This window comes from Drosophila ananassae, chromosome 2L, assembly GCF_017639315.1.
Source record: "Drosophila ananassae strain 14024-0371.13 chromosome 2L, ASM1763931v2, whole genome shotgun sequence".
Lineage (NCBI taxonomy): Eukaryota > Metazoa > Arthropoda > Insecta > Diptera > Drosophilidae > Drosophila > Drosophila ananassae.
In genome coordinates, this window is record NC_057927.1 from 11,168,003 (window position 1) to 11,187,050 (window position 19,048).

Here is a 19,048-nt window from a genome sequence, read left to right on the forward strand (position 1 = left end):
AATTAATTTTACGTCTGGCGACAAAATAATATAATTTACTTCCTTATGCAATGCTTTATGGTTTCTTTCCCGGAGACATCATAATCACTTAAGAGCTGCCTTTGTAATCAAGTTTTCATATTGCCTAATCGGTGTTATTCAACCCAAATCATATGCTAATTAGTGCGACCGGTTTCCCGCTTCGGCTCCCTCGCAGTCTGCGTTGTCTATTGATTACTGGATCAATGGGCTAATGGATGTCGTAATATGGGCAATAGAAATTATAGTTTTTTGTAACAATTTTGGGCATCACGAGCCATAAATTTTGCGGCCGCCGAGCTCCAATCTCTTTTTTATTTGATAATTGCAACACTGTGATACGGATGGGTCAAGTTAATTTATCTAAATATATACAACAACTGGAAACTTAAAGATACGGCAGTCCTTTTGGCTTGGCATCGGAAACTCCATCGCCTAAGTGCGCAGATGGGCGGGCAGGTACTTGTTGGGCAGGGTGCCTCCCGTCAGACCCCCGAGGGCAGCGCCTCCAGTAGCTGGGTTGTCCAGAACACCGATGACCGAAGTCACGGGTGCCACGCCTTCATCGGAGACCTGAGAGGTTCCTCCAAGCTGGTCGTATTGGGCTGAAAAAGAATCAAGTGTGGAGGTTAGTTTATCATAGAAGCTTTAGATTGATGGATTCGCAGTTGACAAATGATTCAAGCCACAAGGCCTAACACTTGAGAAAAGCCATAACAAAAACACCGCAGTGCCCATGGCGAAGATTGTCGCATATTGATGAGGCTTTCAAGAGCGGATCGGGCAAGATGTGGGTGCTGCTTACCTTGGATGGTGCGCTGCGCATGCGCTGCTTCCTCCTGGGTCTTGTATTTGATGAAGAAGACCTCCGGCTTGCTGGGCTGCTTGGGGGCGATCTCCTCGATGGCTGTCTGCAGGTCCAGGGGATCGGGCTTCTTGGTGAGGACGTAGATGATGGTCTTCTCCTCCACGGGAGCCTGCTTAATGCGCAGAGCCGCCTTACTGACGCTGGGAGTGGGCGCCTTGATGAACACGATGCGGTAGTGCTTACGAGGAGGGGCGGGCGGAAGGACGGGCTGCGGGTACCGCTCCTCGGGCTCCTCAACGGGTGGCACATGAACATATATGTCCTTGGAGACCAGGTGCTGCTGCTGCTGTTGTGGTTGGTAGGTCTGCTGCTGTTGCGGCTGATAGGTCTGTTGCTGGGGCAGGGAGTTGTAGGCAAAGTTGCCGGTTAGCTGCGTCGGCTGCTGCTGGTACTGCTGGGGAGCTGTGGAGTAGCTGCCACTGCCGCCGGACAACACCTGTTGCACCTTGGGGGCCTGGAGTGCCTGCTGGAGCAGCGTCTGCTCGGCAAAGCTGGCAATCTGGGGAATTCCGGGCAGTTGCAGGGGCGCTGATGGCTGCTGCTGTTGGACTTGACTGTAGCTGTATCCTTGGGGCGCGGCCACCGTCAGGCCCAGAAGGCAAGAAACCTGGCAAGAAACAAGGCCATCAGATAAGTGCATCCACGGCGCTGTCTGAGACTGGAGCTTACAATAAAGACACGCATTTCCGTTGGAGTTGGGATTGAGATTGCGATTGAGATGTCTCTGAGGCACTTGGACCCTTGGCAATCAAAATTCGACTAAATGCTAATCACTGGCCGCCCGGACTTATAAGCCGCTGACTCGAAAATGTCGCTCACGAATCTGGCCTGCTGATGGGGCGAAAAGCTTAACTGAAACTGAAACTGAGACCACAAATGCGACTTCAGACGCACGAAGATGTGGACGAAGAGCGTCTAGTAAGCCACCGCTTTTTACGAACCCGCTTGCGTTTTCACAAACAACCTTGAGATAGCGGTGTCTATTGTGGCCAGATACCAAGAAAAAAATAAAAATAATAACAAAAAACCCAAACTCCGATCTCCGAAGCCAAAGCCAAAGCCCTGCGTCATCTCTCCGACTTGGTCAAGACAAGAAAGAGCCATCTAGCCGGAAGTCATATGCGATAACTTTACATGAACACGCTGGGCTTTGTTTTGGGCCAGCAATTTCGCTGGCTTTCATCGTGGATTGGTGCGCCGATGTGCTGATGCCCAAGTCATAATTGACGAATCTCTGGGATTAACAATCTCGCATAGCGACTTGCATAAATCACACGATAATCTCATTAGTAATGGCGTCAATTTGAAGAGCCGTCGCCGTCGATGTCCGTGTGCGTTTTGGCGATTTTTACGTGAATTGCTTTGATTTCCGATGACCCAATTACTAAAGATCTCGGATCATTTCGACGGGCTACCCAACTTAATTTGGCCAAACATGGATATTATATAATCATAAATGCAGTAGACCCGAGGATGACTATGATACGAGCTTGACGGGCCTCTTTTGGGCAAACAATTAAGGTAATTTTTGGCAAACGGTCGCTGCCGTCGCCGTGGCCGTTGCTGCTGTCGGTTGTGGTTGGAGCTTCAATCAATGTCCATCGCGGGAAGATGTGGGTCATAATTTCGGAGTAGACCCTGCCTAGCAAGATAAATGATGATGATGTTTTGATGTATGACTGGGGATTTATCAAAAAAACATATGCATGGCGGGGGTCGAGCTGAAACACAATCCCTTCAAATGACCGGGTAGCGTGTATTGTTTCCCTGCATACTTTTTGCCCCGAGATCCGAGAATATGTACATTGGCATCCAAAGTTTTGACAGACAGGTTATGCAATCCGGCCCTTGACGTTGCCGAGGAGGTGCAACCGAGTGCGTCCATGACTCCTTGACTCCACCCCCAACCTAATGCCAAAAGTGGGAGGGATTCGTGCGCCTCATTAGCCTCTGGAGTTGGGCAACGCAATTAACGCCATTAACGCCAATCCAGCCATTCAGTCATATCTCTCAAGAGTATCTTTCTATTCCCCTTTCGAAACTTCATCAATTTCTCTTTCTGGCCCATTCGTGCGTGGGAAATTAAGATGGTCAAGGCTCGAGGTGCCAACACTAGACCGCGGAGATATAAACAAAGTGAATTAAATAATTAAAATATTATAAAAACACCAATTCAAAATATTAATCAATAACCAAATCCCTCGAATGGCAAATGACCGCAGATTGCCTGATAATGGCACCCAGCAGTGTGTCTCAATGCAAAAAATAAATTACTCTTTCAAATGAAATTGGCTTTTTAATTTTTGTTTAATTTTTTAATTACAGTTTTAATTGCAAGGTATTGAATTGAAGTTAGTTAAAACAAAAAAGAAGTTTGAATTATAATTGAGTAGAAACGATATTTTAACTAAAATAAACAGATATATTTAAAGTTGGCTTAGGTAAGAAAGTTGAGTATTTAAATAAGAAACAGCAGACTTAATTTGAATGAAAACCCTCTTAAGACTTTTATGACTTACCTCTTAATAAATAATCTCTTTAGTTAACACAGTTTCTTAAAAATAATAAAACGAACACGAGTGATACTTTACTATTATCCGTTATGCCTTGACATTTTAGCTTTGGTTATCCAAATTTGGTTGATCAGGTTGATCAGGATCCTGTCCCGATAAGTATCCCTTGGACGAACTTCATAGCTTTCTTATAGCTCCAGAGAAGAGGGACTGCCCTTTAAGCCATTTTTTTTGAAACAATATGTTGTTGCATACTTTTATGCACCTCTGCTTTTGAATTGGAGAAGTCGTTACCAAAGTTTAGAATTAAAATGTATTTCTTACAAAAACCTGTAAAATCTATATGTCTAGTTAAAAAATATATTAAGTTGATAAAGATACTTAGGTATTAGAAACTTAGTATTAGGTGCTGGAATTCTGAAAATTTGTAAAATCCATTTACTACGAAAATGGTTTGTCAACTACTTTAAGAGCTATGAAATTTTAAAGGTGTTTTTGACTTTCTCTCAGCCTACATTAACTGATTAATACTATTACTAATGTAGTAAAACTACATAGTTTTTAATATTCATATTTTAGATAAAGTCAGTAAAATCAAACACTTAATACATGGCTGAAACTATCGTCTGTATGCAAAATTTCTCTTTTTAATATTGGCCATTCATTGAACGGCCAACACATGTGTTTGTAATAAGCTCCGGGGAAATGTGCAACCATCATCTGACGGAATGATTCCGAGAACTGCTATGGTTCGAAAACAAGTCGCTGATAATCGATTTTGGGTGCTGAGATGCGTAAATGGAGAGTGGACATGGCATGTTCATTAGCCGCCGCCGAAGCTCCGCCAAAGGGTATGGGGACGTGGAGTCCAATCGCAGTTCATTCATGTAAACGGCTCATTACACAGACCGCAAGTGTTCGAGGGGCATTTAACACGATGCGGCCCTGTCCGGGGCATAAATGCGACCCTAAACGATTTTCCGTAATACATAATCAAAAGGGTATTTGGTCCCTAGTTTATCCAAGAAAGTCTGGGCTCAAAACTAGCCATGATAAATGGTGAATGGCCCGACTGACAGCTGGTGAAGAAACGATCGACTTGAGGGACATAGGCAAATACTGAGCCGGCTGGTCATTAATTTGGCCTGACAACCCAAAGTGGCGCAGGTCGTGCAGGTCTTCTTCCAGGGGCATGAAGACGCTGAGTGGCCGCAACACGGGCTGATTATCCGGAGCCCGGACACTTGATTGACTCATCACGACGGGGTGAGAGGTGGCATTCCTCGCTGCACGGCGGACTAATACTAATACTGATTAAATGCTTATGCAATTTCTCTTTTAATAATATTTAATCGATGCGCGCTGTGCGGCAGAGTAGGTGCCTCCATTGGGCAAACGCTGACGCAGACCCTACTCCGGCTCCGGCGGATCACTGCCTCGGAGTATCGCTGTATAGCTATATCGGGGCTAACAATTAAGCGCTACAACAAAGACCGACCAGGGGAACCACGCTAATTGGCCATGTATTGCCAGCAACTACAAGCAAGTCTCGCCATTTAATGAGGGATGCGAACCACCGAGCCACCACCACTGAACCACCGTAGAGGCGAAGGTAAATGGTAAATGGCGAAGAAGAGCCCCGCAGAAGAAGAAGGCAAAGCGAACTAAAACAAATACAATGAACATGCAACAAATCGAGGCTGTGCGCTCTTTTTGGCAGCTTTGGATCATTGTTGAACTTCACCTATTAACTTTCGAGTGTCGGCGCGTCGGAGTTGGAAAATGTGTAAGATACGAGATATGTATAAAAGACGCACCGAACGTCCGAAAGTCATACAGTTCACAGCGAGCAGTTACAGAAGCAAAACCTCCATCCTTCCTCACCCACTCAAGCAGCTCAACCAAGCTTAGAAATGCGTGGATTCATTGTAAGCCCCATAAGCGGATGAGGATAAAGGAGCCGGCCAAGGATTGTGGCTAATTAACCTTTTCTGCTTTTCTCTCATCCAGGTCCTGTGTCTTTCCGCCGTGGCGCTGGCCGCCCCTCAGGGCTACAACTACAACCCCGGCCCGTCTGGCTTCGGCGGCATTAGCACATCCGGCGGTGGGGCCACCTTCTTCCAGGGCGGCGCTCCCCAGCAGGTGGTGCAGTCTGTGCAAGCTGTGCAGCCAGTGCAGCAGCAGCAGGCCTTCTACCAGCAGCCTGCCGTGCAGACTACCCACCACCACCAGCAGCAGCACCAGGTCCAACAGCAGCCCCAGGCCATCGTCTCCAAGCGCTTCTTCATCCACTCCGCACCGGAGGAGGCTGAGGACTATAAGGAGCGCCACATCACCGTTGGTGTGCCCAAGCGCAACTACAATGTGGTGTTCATCAAGTCGCCCCAGCGCAACAACAAGAAGACCATCAAGATCAGCCCCGCCGCCAACGAGGAGAAGACCGTCATCTACGTGCTGAGCAAGAAGGGCGAGAGCGACGTGAACGCCGAGGTCATCGAGCAGGCCAGCTCCACCAGCAAGCCCGAGGTCTTCTTCATCAAGTACAAGACCAACGAGGAGGCCGCCCACGCCCAGCAGCAGATCCAGGCCCAGTATGACGCTCTCGGCGGAAGCAGCCAGTTGACCGATGAGGGAGTCGCCCCTGTCACCTCGGTCATCGGTGCCCTGGGAGGAAGCGACGGCCACGTGGAGGCTGGATCCGGCATCGGAGCCACTGGCGCCGGCCAGATCGTGTCCACCGGCTCGGCTGGATCCCACACAGGCAATGCTTACCTGCCACCCAATTTCTAAATAGTTGAGCTGAGCAAGGAACCCGGATCATATTTCTGATCCCCCTGCGAATATTGTTGTTTCTAATAAAATTAAATCGTTGTTGAATTTTATATCAAATTTGTAATTTTGTGGTATCGGGTTTTTGGGAAAAAATTGATAACATTTAATGGTCAAATACTGGCAGCATGAAAAGATGAAAATATTGATCTTGATTGGAAAACAATTTTCAGTCAAATTTATAAACACTAGTCTTAAAACAGTTGAGTTTTTCATAGAGATTACTTATATCAGATCTAAAAATTAAAATAGGATGTTGTCCATCATCTTCGTTTAACATAAAGATTACTAATTTGATTTTCATTTGTATATAAAAGTGTAAGATGCTTTCAAGCTATGTTTATGATAACCTACTAAATAATAACGTATTAGTAAAGGGGTAGACCGGGCAAGGTAGTACGGGCTATCATATAGGCAAGTAACTCAAAACTACTTATACCTCGTGTTTTTTTTTGAGTCCTCAGTGGGAGACTCCCCTCTAATTACGCACATTGTGCGTGATGTATGAGCTTAATATTCAACGGAACTCTTGCCACATTGGATCACCATTACCTGGAATTATTTAATTGCACCGAAAGAAACTATTCACCTGAAAAGCCTTGCCAATTCCGCGGCCAAAAACATCAAATCAAAGCCATTGTAAACCCATTGTTGTGATGAAGCACAAAAGCTACAAATCTTTTGGTCTTGAAAATCAATAAACGAAGCAAACAAGTTCCAAGTTTTTTCCAAGAAAAATGTACTTTTTTTATTGCTTTATTTAGTTTCATCTTAATATTTATTACCAAATATGCCTGAGATCAAATAAAATGGCAATAGTTTAAATGTTTTCTTCTATTTTTATAGAAATAGTTCATACTAATATTAATATTAGCTCCTTATATTGTAGACTGCAGTTTTCATGACTCGTTATCCAATTAACCCCATGTATTAGCTATAATAATAACCGGCAATTTTTCAATCAAAACAAATGTCACTATTATTGTGTCAACACATCGTTTTTACAGCGGAAATCACGGTAATTAGTTGTACATTGTGAAGACATGCTGGGAAAACAAATAATTAACTAATCAATAAGACAATTAAAATATATTCGGTGGATGGTATAACATGCGTGGTCATCCGTCCGGATTTGTCACTCCGGAAAGAAGAGCCATGGGCCGCCTGTTTCAGCTGCAAGAGAAGTGCCTCCAGGCCATGGGCCACACTGGGGGTCACGAGAACAGCATCCCCGACGGAAAGTTGAGCCTGAAGCACATAGTCTCCTTGGCCTTCGTCGTGTCGGCCCAGTACCCCCTGATCTCGTACATCGTCTACAACAGCGAGGACATGGAGAAGGTCACGGCCTGCATGAGTGTTGTGCTGACCAACATGCTGACAGTGATTAAGATCACAACCTTCCTGGCCTACAAGCAGGACTTTTGGCGGATGATTCAGCGCTTCAGGGAAATGCATCAGCAATGTAAATAATCTAGTCCTAGGCCTCAATATACGTATGTCTTGAACATCAATCTCTCATCAGCAAATCAAAGGAATGTGGACGGGGACGGCTACGGATACGTGGCAGCCGCCAATAAGGTGGCCTCCATGCTGGGACGGGCGTACTGCGTCTCGTGCGGTTTCACGGGGCTGTACTTTATGCTGGGACCCATTGTTAACATTGTTGCCAGCAAATGGAGGGGCACGACATATGTCCGAGAGCTGCCCATGCCCATGAAGTGAGTGGAGTGGCTGCCGAGTGGGGCATTTCATTGGACCATTCACATTTTCCAGATTCCCTTTCAATGATGTCAATACCCCAGGCTACGAAGTTGGTTTCTTGTACACAGTGCTCGTCACCGTGGTCGTCGTGGCCTACGCATCGGCCGTCGATGGCCTCTTCATCTCCTTCGCCATTAATTTGCGAGCCCATTTCCAGACCCTGCAGCGGGACATCCAGAACTCCAACTATGCCCTACCCGAGCGAGAGACCCGGGCGGCTCTGCGATCTGCCGTGGACTACCATGTGGAGCTGCTCTCCTTGTCCAAGCACTTGCGTGACATCTACACCCCCATTGTCTTTGGCCAGTTCTTCATAACATCGCTGCAGGTGGGAGTCATCATCTATCAACTAGTTACGGTAAGTGTTTTAAGGATACATAGGCATCATTAGATACAATTTTATATAATAATATCTATTAGATAATAATAATAATGATAGTATTATTATAATGGTACAATTCAAAGGTATCCTATAAACTTAAAGAACGCTGATTCTTAAAAGATTTTTTATAAAATATTTATAGCGATTGGACTCTGTGATGGATCTGCTAGTGTACCTATCCTTTTTGGGCTCCATCATGTTGCAATTGTTTATGTACTGTTATGGGGGAGAAATCATAAAAGTGGAGGTTGGTGTCCAGCAATACCTTCTCGAAGGCTTTATGAAATTAATTTTTTTATGCAGAGCTTAAAAGTGGACATTGCTGTACGCCTTTCCAACTGGCATTTGGCCTCGGCGACTCTTCGGAAATCTCTGGCCTTCATCATCCTGCGCTCACAGAGGGAGGTCCTGATTAAGGCTGGCTTCTATGAGGCATCGTTGGCTAATTTCGTGGCGGTACTGTTACTATATCTTAAGGGTCAAAACAATTATTGATTTAAATCGTTTACAGATTTGCAGAACTGCCTTATCGCTGATAACACTAATAAAATCTATCGAGTAGCCGCATTTTTGCAATCTTTTTAATTATTATTTATTCGCCAATTAATAGCTTCACAAAACCGACCTAGCTTTAGAAGTTTGCTTATCACCCTTTAGTGTTTTCTCTTTTTATTGATTTGCTGTTTAAAATTCAACAATTACAGAGATAAGCAATTACAAAGATTAGCAAAATGTATTACCAAGCACCTTATCGTGTGCCGTCAATATATGCAAAAAATAATGTTTGTTTACTTGAGTGGTTGACCTCAGCTGCCTGCATTACCTTGCCATACATACCACATATAGAATACATATATTCTGGTCGGCGACTATATGGATGCATTCTGATGCTATAGATGCTATAAATGGGCAGCTCCTCGCCTCGGAGTCACCAGTCAGCTTCATCGTCCGGTGCCGCGGCGTTCAATATTTCAATCCCCGAATATGACCAACAGTAAGTAACCTGGAATAACCTCCACCTAGTTGTCGATTAACCCTTCCGGCTCTCAAATAGAGCTCACTCTTGCTCTGCTCCAGCTGCCCGTGGGCAACGATGTGGCCGCCAATGTACGCCGAGCAGTTTCAGCCGTAACGCAGCTGAAGGCGGACAACCCGAAGCTGCAGCTGGCCATTCTGCCGGAGAGCTTCAACGCCCCCTACGGTCAGGAACACTTTCCCAAGTTCGCAGAGGCGGTTCCCCAAGGTGCCACCTGCACCGCCCTGTCGCAGCTGGCCCTCAAGCTGGGCATCTACATAATCGGCGGCAGCATCGTAGAGCGTGATGCCGGCAAGATGTACAACACATGCACCGTGTGGGGACCCGACGGGAAGCTGCTGGCCAAGCATCGAAAGATCCATCTCTTCACCATGAAAATTGAGCCCGAAAACGCCGGGGGCGTAGAATTCGATGAAGCGGCTGTCCTGTCGGCAGGTTCCGACTTGACGGTTGTCCAGATTGGACAGCAAAAGGTGGGCATTGGCATCTGCCACGACAAGCGATTCGAGGAACTGGCCCGGATCTACCGCAATATGGGATGCACCATGATCGTCTACCCGTCCGCCTTTTGCATCTGCCAGGGGCCCATGCACTGGGAGCTCCTCCAGCGTGCCCGGGCTACGGACAACCAGCTTTACGTGGTCACCTGCTCGCCGGCCAGGGACAACATGTCCGGCTACGTGGCCTACGGGCACTCCATGATCGTGAATCCCTGGGCTCAGGTGCAGCGCGAGGCGGGCGAGGGATGCGAGTTCATAGTGGAGGAAATCGGTGAGTCGGGAATGCTATTCAATGAAAACCTCAGACTAATTGCTTGTTCTCCCCCAGATTTCGACGTGGTTGAACAAGTCCGGAGGCAGATTCCCATCTTCAAGCAGCGGCGAACAGATGTCTACGCAAAAGCCCCCAAGTTGTAGAACCTTTTTAAACGAATAAAGTACTCTCTAAAACGGCGGGAGTGTAATTTGGTGATACGGCTTCAAGTGCTTATCGGCCCCGGCTCGGAAGTGCTCGCAATCAGCGGCAGCCGGAATCGGAGCACTACTCGGCAAGCCAGTGGGCCCCGATCTGGGTGCGCAGTGGCTTCAAGAGCGCGAGCAAGGCAGAACGCAAGCAAAGCTAAACCATGTCAGCCACTAAGCTGGTCGTATCAGTGACCCTACTGCTCAGCGTGTGGGCGGGGGCGGGACAGGCCCAAGTGGCCTACGTGCGCCACCTTTCGGAGTTGCGGATCAAGGATTTGGAGGCACTGGCCATGCGCCTGCAGCGTTCCATCAACCCGGAAAAGTACGCCTGCGAAAGCTACTACGACTATGTGTGCAGCCGGAATCAGCCACTTTTCTCCATCATGGGTAGGTAGACAGAAGGACATTGGGGAAGGCCTGCCTGATGCCTCATGTCGACTCTTGATTCCACAGGCCACATGCCGCAGATGAGTGAGCTCTTCCAGCTGCTGACGGACTTGCAGAACGATCCGGAGAAGTTTGAGGCCAAGCAGAAGCTGCTCGACTTCTTCATTTCCTGTAACTCTAAGCACGCCTTGGAGGACTGCTATCGGGAAACATTCGAGTACTTCAAGCCCCTGTTCGGATACATTGTCACCAAGAACCTACTGGAGGGCAGTTCCCACGAGCTGGCCGACTTTCTGGGAGTCCTAGACCGGTTTGTCCTCACGGCCAAGAAGGAATTCGGCTCGCATCCAATCGTCGGCAAGTTGAGCACGTACAAGGAGAAGTTCAGGTCGCCGAGGATCTACTTCCACGCTGGGGATCTGTAACGAACAGTCATGGCGCGAGAATCCTGTACTGACAAATTCGGGTGAGACGGGAGGTGCACGCTGTCGCCGGCCTAGACCTCGTCGGCTAGTGGGTGGGTCCCTCTAAAACTCCTCTCTCTCCCTACAGGATCCCTGCTGTCCATCATAGAATCTCGAATTTGATCGAACGCGTGCCTCGCCTGTCGAACAGCGCAGGCTTACCAATCCACTCTCTCAAAAACTTTCGGCCCGCAAGCGGTCCAAGGTAGCCCCCTGGATCGATCAGGTGACGGCATGGCGGCTGCAAATCAGACTCGGCTGTACTTTCTTAGCACATTATAAACATTTTATTACTTCTAATCCACATTCTAATCCACCCTTAACTCCTAACCTTACAATCTTAACCTAACTGCTAAACTTCATTCGATATCTCTTAAAACTAGGGTATAGGTACTAAATTACAACAAAACTTCAATCAAAATCTCTTAAATCTGAGGCATAGGAACTAAATTACAGCGAAACTTCAATATTCAAACATTAGAGAATCTTAATTGCAACAATTTGGCAATAAAACCCGTAAAGAGAAGGTTGGATGTCTTCACACCCGCTAACCTGCACGCCCGCGTGAGAAAATTCGCGTGAGGGACGTGGGATGGAATCGGGGTTCCGGCCCCTGAGCTTGGGAGCGACGAGATGACTTATTTGCTTATACTGATTCAGACTACCGCTGTAGACTCAACGCGTGGATCATGCCCGAGCTTGGGATTCTCCAAAGGATGCAGACGGCAACGAATGATTCTACCTCGGGGAAATTTAACTATGTTTTCTCACTCACCACTTCGTCCTGTTGTTGCGATGATGAAAGCGCTTTCCTCATGCCACCTGTAGGGGAGTGGTACAAAATTTAAGGGTCGCCAGATGCTTCCCGATATTCTTAAGACTAACAAGGAAAGAGTCTCTACGTCATCGCCTGCTCCTGGATCTGCCTTCTACTTCGGAGCAATCGCCGAACGCGAGTGGATTGCGGGCAGCAACAACAGTCTACGGCAATTTCACCACGAAGTCTGCTTTCTCCTCTATAGCTCTGCCAGCTCCTATGCTCCGTATTCGGGCGCACTTGCGCCGGCTCTTTCTAGAAACTCCTCTTTCAGAGCACGCGGTTGCCCGAAGTCCTCTCCGAGGGTTAGGTCAAAACCGCCTGCGTCGCTGGGATCGCCTCTTTGGTTCCTTCTTTTCGCTCCTTCGGTTGCTCCTGCGCGCTTCCTAATGCGGCGCAGCTCCCGCCGCGCTTGTGCCGGGCACGTGCCGCCCTCCTTCTCCTCGCTTTCGCTGGGGCCCACGGAGACAGCTACTCCAAGTTTCACTGCCCGTGGAGCACACCAATACGCCCACTCAGCCTTGATATTCGCCGAGTTCCTAAGCAAAACACCATCAAAATTTCCACCTAACCTCACTAACCAAGCTACACTCACCTAAGCGGGTTATTCCCGAGCTCTGCCACTAAAACTGTCTCGCTTTGTGCCCAACCGACGCTCTTCGCTGCGGATCGCCGTGCTCCAGATTCGGAGTCTGTATTCTCGGGTCCGTGTTCCTTCGAGTCCGCTTCGCACCGTTGCTGTCTTTTTGTTTTCCTCAATATCGCCTCGAATACCTTCGGTGTCGCCGGTTCACGTGGAAAAGAACGCAAGCTTCACGCCGCCATTCGGACCTACCTCACACCGGTTCGATCGTACATGATCCCCCCTGTCGCTGGGCTGCCAACTCCTGTAACTTTACCCCTATCGATATTTTTCGGCGTTGCCACCTCGACCATCTCTGCCTGCCTCTGTTACAGAATAGCCCCCTCTCAAGAGCTGGCTTAGGATCGCCATGGATCCTACACAGCTCAAACACAGAGGCAGGATTCACTGCCGTAAGTCCTTCGCATGGTACACTCCAACCAATCGTCCTTGCCTATCCTCTACCTCATAGGTCGCCTTGCCGGTCCTCTTTCTTATCCTAGCTTTGACATACTTAGGACCGAGTTTGGCACTATACCCAGTTGCAAAGTTACTCTGCTTAAAATTCCTACGGAAGACCTCTTGCCCATTCTGAAACTCAATGTCCCTCGCACGTGTATTGTACCGCCTCTCGTTCCTTCCGCCCTGCATCTCCAAAGCCTTCTGAGCTTGCTTACGAGCTATGTCCATGGAATCCTCCCTCGAGAGCAAAACACTCCTATCCTCCAGCAGACCTAATGCCCTCAACAGCTTGTACGAGCCTCCGGAACCCATAAACTGCTGTCCAAAAACTAGGTAGTACGGAGAAGCTCCTGTTCCCGAATGAACAGCTGTCCTCAGGGCGCAACAAATTTCGCTAAGCTGCTCATCCCAGTTCTTCTGATCTGTTTTCACGTAGGACCGAATCGCTGCTATCACGGATCTGTTCACCCGCTCTGACGCGTTCGCCTGCGGCGAATGTACCGCTGTGAAGACCTGCATTACTCGGTTCTCCCGCATCAAACCTCTAAACGCCTCCCCTTTGAATTGCGTCCCATTGTCCGACACTACCGTCTCCGGCACGCCAAACATATGGAACAGCTCCTGCTTCATATACTTGACCACTATATCAGCCGACAACTTCTTCACCGCCTTCAGAAAAACGAACTTGGTGTGGTGATCTAACACAATGAATATGCCCACATTTCCTGACCGTGACCTCGGGTATGGTCCCAGAAAATCAACATAAATCCTCTGGAAAAATCTCTGAGAATCGCCTACTCTGCCCATCGTGGGTCTCGTAACGCGGTTGGGTGCTTTCGTTTCCTTACACACCTCACACCTGCGGACATAGTCTCTTACATCATCCACCAAATTCGGCCAATAATACATACGCCGAATCCTCTCCAGCGTTTTATTGAAACCCCCGTGTGCGGCCATTGGACTGTCATGCGCCTCCTTCAAGACTTCCGGAATCACTTCCTTGGGTAGCCATAGCTTCCACGCGAATTGGTCAACCAAGCCCTCTTCCTGAACCAGCTTTGCCCTCCGAAAAACCTTTCCGTCCATGACTTTCAAATCCGGAGTCACGTCCTTATTGGCTTCCACCGTCTCCGCCAACGTCCTATAATCTCTGCTCTCGAAACACGGAGACTCATAGTCTACATCTAAGCCTGACACTTCGATCTCTTCGCCGTCGCCTTCGAAAACCCTAGATAGCGCATCCGGAACCGCGTGCAGCTTCCCTTTCCTATGTTCAAACTTGAACTTATAAGCTTGCAACTTGGCTGCCCACCGTCCCAGACGTGATCTTAAATCGGGCTGTGACATGAGCCACTGCAGCGACGCATGATCCGTAACCACGGTGAATCTATGCCCTTCGACATACGGTCTAAAACGGTTGATGCAGACAATCGCCGCCAGACACTCTTGTTCCGTGACGGAGTAGTTTTTTTGAGCCTTGCTCAACTTCCTTGAGACGAAGGCTATAGGATACTCGTCTCCTTTATCTCCCTCTGTTTTCTGGACGAGCACCCCCCCTATACCATGACTACTCGCATCGCAATGGATGAAAAATGGCTTCTCAAAATCAGGACTGTGTAGCACTGGGGCTTGGCACATTGCTTCCTTCAACTTTGTGAACGCCTCGATCCCCGCCTGCGTCATCGTAAACCTGCACTTAGGTCTCACTAGATCTGTCAGTGGAGCCGCTATGTCCGCATAGTTGCTTATAAATTTACTATACCACCCAGTCATCCCCAGAAAACTCCGCAATGCCTTCAGAGTACGTGGGATTGGGTATTCCACCATGGCTGATATCTTTTCCGGGTCTGTTCTGATGACTCCTTCACCAATCACGTGACCCAGATACCTAACCGATCGTACGCAGAAATGACTTTTCTCGACGTTTAATGTAAGCCCTGCCTGTCGGATGTGCTCAGCCACCGTCGTTAGGACTGACATATGCGCCTCAAAGGAATCTGAAACGACTAATAAGTCATCCAAATAGACGAAAACTTCGTTTCGCAGAGAGGCCGGAATGACTTTATCCATGAGCCGCGTCATCGTCTGTGATGCGTTGGACAATCCGAACGGCATCACAGTGAACTGATACAACGGCTTGCCTGGTACTGTGAAAGCTGTCTTGTCCCGCGAAGCGGTGTCCAAAGGAATCTGCCAATAGGCGTCCTTTAGATCCAAACTAGAGATGTAAACTGCCTTTGGAAGCCGGCTTAGAATCGCGTCGATCTGTGGTAAAGGATATGCATCTCCCTGCGTGAAGCTGTTCACCTTTCTGCAATCCAAACACAGTCGAACCTTCCCTGGCTTTTGGACTAACACCACTGGCGACGACCAAGCGCTCTCGGATTCCTCGATTACTCCTAACTTCAACATCCTTTCAACCTCCCCATATAACAGTCTCTCCACCGCTGGGGAGACGGGAAAATGTCTCTGCTTTACTGCTTTAGCCTTCCCCACCTCGATGCTGTGGCTGATTAGATGCGTCTTACCTAGACCTAACTTGGCAAAAGACGGGAATTGCTCTACTACTTCCCTTAGCCTAGCTTGCTGTGCTATCGTCAACTCGTGACAAACTGACACCTCGCTAACTTGGAACTCTGTCGGCAGAAGCTCAAAGCTGTTCCAAAAGTCGATGCCCAAATACAAATCCTGCCTAAGTGTAGGAACCAAGTACAGATTTTGACTTCTACATTGGTCCTTGAATCTGATCTCGGTTGTCACCTGCCCTATCACTTGCTGTTGTTGTCCATCGGCTGTATTTACAAATGTTCCTTTGCGATCGAACTCCGCTCCGCTCTTGATAAATCTCTCTGCCAATCTACCTCCCAAACAGCTGACTGCAGCTCCTGTGTCCAGCAACCCTAGGACTTTCTCTCCTAGGAGATAGACTTCCGCAAACGGACGCTTATCCGAACCCTTATACCTGATCGTCTCGATCTTCCTCAACGAACGCCAATAACATTTTAACCTATTCGTATTTCTAGATTTTCTTTTCTGATTAACTTCCAGCTTCTTACTTCCTATTACTTCATTTTCTTCTCTATCTAAATCTGTTTTTCTTATCGCTACCTTTATTAGATCTACTTGTCCTTGCCCTGTCCTAATTGAACACGCTGAGCTGGACGGTCTTGCGCGTTCACTCTCCCGTTTTTTATACAATTCGCACAAGACGGTTTATAAACATTAGGTGCTCCGCACCCGAAACAAAACACCTTGCGTTTTCCAGCACAGTCCTGATATCTGTGCCCCTCCTTTCTACAATTCCAACAAATGAGAGCCACCGCCTCGATGTCCAAGTCCTCATCGGTCGAAAACTCACTCGCGTCCTCCAATTCCATTCCCTCATTTACTTCCGCTACCACTTTTGCAGCCGGATAGCTCCTATGTTGACCTCTATCCTCTCGTCTAAACCCCTCACCGTTCGACTTCTTCGGATAGCTGGGCTTGCAAAAGCTGCTTTCGCGCCGTATTTCCTGCAAGAACCTTTCGCGACGCTTACAGACTTCTCTTAATTGACTGATCGATCGAATCGTGACATTCAGCAATTCATGTCGTATTTCGGGCCTCAGGTTTCTCCTCACAACTTCCACTATCGTGGTCTCGCTAAGGGGCGTTCCCAGCCCGTCCATTAATTGCTCTATTGCGTCGTAGAACGTGTCGAAGTCTTCCTTCTCGCGTTGCTTTCTATCCCTAATAGACTCGCGTATGTCCACATCCGACCGACTATCGCGGAAATGGTTCCTGAGAGCGTCGCACAATTCGCCCCATCTCATGCCTCTATTCGCTTTGTGGAAGCGCCAATAAAACTCCCCGGCCTTGCCATCGAATAGGAGACTTGCACTTCCGCAGAGTGCCGAGAAGTCGCTATCTAGTGTTTGGTGGGTTAGAGCCTCCACTCGATAGATAAAGTTGTCTACAGTCATGCCATCTGGACTTCCGCTAAACCTGATCTTCCAGCTATTTAGAATATGTCCTACCTTGTCGGGCCGATATGTCGAGCTTGCTGCTCCTTGCTGTCTCGTGTCGCCCCTAAGAATATCCCCTTGGTCTCGAATCCTTCTCTCATTATCCGAGAGTTCGCTAGGATATTCATTTCGCCCTGCCATCCGGTAATCTCTTTCTTCAGCTTCCCTTTCGGCTCTTTGCTGAAACAATCTCTCCATCTGAGTTGATAGTTGTTCTAACAAAGTTGACTGCATGGCTTGCACCGACTGAGACACCATTGAGCTCATTTCTGCCGTACTACCTAGGGACTCTGCTTGAGAACCTCCTTGGCTTGCGGCCCCCGGTGAATCCGCCCTACGCAATTGCTGGCTTGTGCCTGCCGAAGACATTTCGCTCGCCGTTTGAGGCTTCTCAAAACAAACAACCTTGCAAGTTGGACAAGAAGCTTTGGTTTTCGCGTGAGTAGTTATGCATGACTTATGGAACTCATGCCCACATTTGGTTCTGGCCCTGCCTGTTGCCATCTCTTTGTTGCATAACATGCATATTGGCACCTTTTGGGGTGTCGCTGCCCCCTTCTCTGACTCTGCTGGGTTCATTATGATATCTCTATTTCCGATAATTCTGAAAAACTAACACTTATTTCGCTAACGAAAATTGTATTCCTGTAGACTATAATCAAACTATGCCTCTGTCTGATCTGTGCACCGCCAATGCGCCACCTCACTGTTTTTTCTTCTTCCTGATCCTAGGTTCCAACCACTTCGTTCAAGAGAACCGACAAAAAGAAAACCCCTCTACTCTTCCCTCGCCAGTCCTGCTGACTCCCAGGCCCTGCGAGGTCAATGCTTCGGACGTGGTTACCTGCTACTTTTGCCGATAAATTCCAAGCGTCCGACTCCTCCTTTGGGGAATGACGGGGTCCGCTGCTTTCTTAAGGCGTGGTCAGAACTCAACGAGTCTGCATTTCCGAACACCTGTTCAGCCCGCTTTCCCGTCTATGCGTTACTAGAAGACGTCTGTGTCCGTTTCGCGTGGCTAGACGATTCCTCTGCTCGCCTATATTCCAAAGCGCAAATCCGGATTCACCAAACTACCCCTAGCCTGTGAGGCTGCTGAAGCATCGTGGTCTACTCTGCTTTCTTTCGAAGTAGCATTCCAAGCGATGTTACTCTTAGATCCTGAATGTTTTGGTCGTGGTTAATGCCATGCCATTGTAACCAGCCGAAAAAAGTATATACTCAATATCTTTGCACTACATGGTTGCTGTTAGCCATCTCCTAAACCACATGGCCACTAAGTTGGGCGCCAGAAAATCTATGAGGAATTATTAAAAATAATTATAACTGTAACGAACAGTCATGGCGCGAGAATCCTGTACTGACAAATTCGGGTGAGACGGGAGGTGCACGCTGTCGCCGGCCTAGACCTCGTCGGCTAGTGGGTGGGTCCCTCTAAAACTCCTCTCTCTCCCTACAGGATCCCTGCTGTCCATCATAGAATCTCGAATTTGATCGAACGCGTGCCTCGCCTGTCGAACAGCGCAGGCTTACCAATCCACTCTCTCAAAAACTTTCGGCCCGCAAGCGGTCCAAGGTAGCCCCCTGGATCGATCAGGTGACGGCATGGCGGCTGCAAATCAGACTCGGCTGTACTTTCTTAGCACATTATAAACATTTTATTACTTCTAATCCACATTCTAATCCACCCTTAACTCCTAACCTTACAATCTTAACCTAACTGCTAAACTTCATTCGATATCTCTTAAAACTAGGGTATAGGTACTAAATTACAACAAAACTTCAATCAAAATCTCTTAAATCTGAGGCATAGGAACTAAATTACAGCGAAACTTCAATATTCAAACATTAGAGAATCTTAATTGCAACAATTTGGCAATAAAACCCGTAAAGAGAAGGTTGGATGTCTTCACACCCGCT

The 19,048-nt window shown here is 47.9% G+C and overlaps 5 protein-coding genes across 6 annotated transcripts; 4 read left to right on the forward strand and 1 right to left on the reverse strand.

The window, feature by feature from the left end:
* Positions 1-355: 355 nt before the first annotated feature.
* LOC6499616 (uncharacterized protein DDB_G0285291) lies at positions 356-1,806 on the reverse strand. Its single transcript, XM_001954248.4, has 3 exons — positions 1,556-1,806; positions 824-1,493; positions 356-623 (listed from the first exon to the last, which is right to left on the reverse strand). Exons 1-3 carry the CDS (start codon positions 1,568-1,570, stop codon positions 454-456), a joined length of 855 nt encoding a protein of 284 aa, XP_001954284.2. The 5' UTR covers positions 1,571-1,806; the 3' UTR covers positions 356-453.
* Positions 1,807-5,340: 3,534 nt separating this feature from the next.
* LOC6500975 lies at positions 5,341-6,281 on the forward strand (the record flags this gene model as incomplete). The annotated part of the gene is made up of 1 exon (XM_032449731.2): positions 5,341-6,281. A coding segment is annotated over one exon (849 nt), but the record flags the coding sequence as incomplete, so codon positions are not given.
* A 1,036-nt stretch (positions 6,282-7,317) lies between these two features.
* LOC6500976 (odorant receptor 82a) lies at positions 7,318-9,164 on the forward strand. Its single transcript, XM_001954250.3, has 6 exons — positions 7,318-7,690; positions 7,751-7,946; positions 8,002-8,347; positions 8,514-8,618; positions 8,675-8,827; positions 8,883-9,164. The coding sequence occupies exons 1-6, from the start codon at positions 7,339-7,341 to the stop codon at positions 8,931-8,933; spliced, it is 1,203 nt and encodes a 400-aa protein (XP_001954286.2). The 5' UTR covers positions 7,318-7,338; the 3' UTR covers positions 8,934-9,164.
* Positions 9,165-9,265: 101 nt separating this feature from the next.
* Positions 9,266-10,360, forward strand: LOC6500977 (omega-amidase NIT2). Its single transcript, XM_001954251.4, has 3 exons — positions 9,266-9,365; positions 9,426-10,178; positions 10,236-10,360. The coding sequence occupies exons 1-3, from the start codon at positions 9,356-9,358 to the stop codon at positions 10,322-10,324; spliced, it is 852 nt and encodes a 283-aa protein (XP_001954287.2). The 5' UTR covers positions 9,266-9,355; the 3' UTR covers positions 10,325-10,360.
* Positions 10,361-10,432: 72 nt separating this feature from the next.
* Positions 10,433-11,749, forward strand: LOC6500978. Of its 2 annotated transcripts, XM_032456069.2 has the most exons (3): positions 10,433-10,759; positions 10,826-11,225; positions 11,312-11,749. In XM_032456069.2, the coding sequence occupies exons 1-2, from the start codon at positions 10,534-10,536 to the stop codon at positions 11,182-11,184; spliced, it is 585 nt and encodes a 194-aa protein (XP_032311960.1). In that variant the 5' UTR covers positions 10,433-10,533; the 3' UTR covers positions 11,185-11,225; positions 11,312-11,749. The 2 variants fall into 2 exon arrangements, with proteins under 2 accessions (XP_032311960.1, XP_032311958.1); XM_032456067.2 differs by having other exon boundaries at positions 10,826-11,749.
* Positions 11,750-19,048: the final 7,299 nt, after the last annotated feature.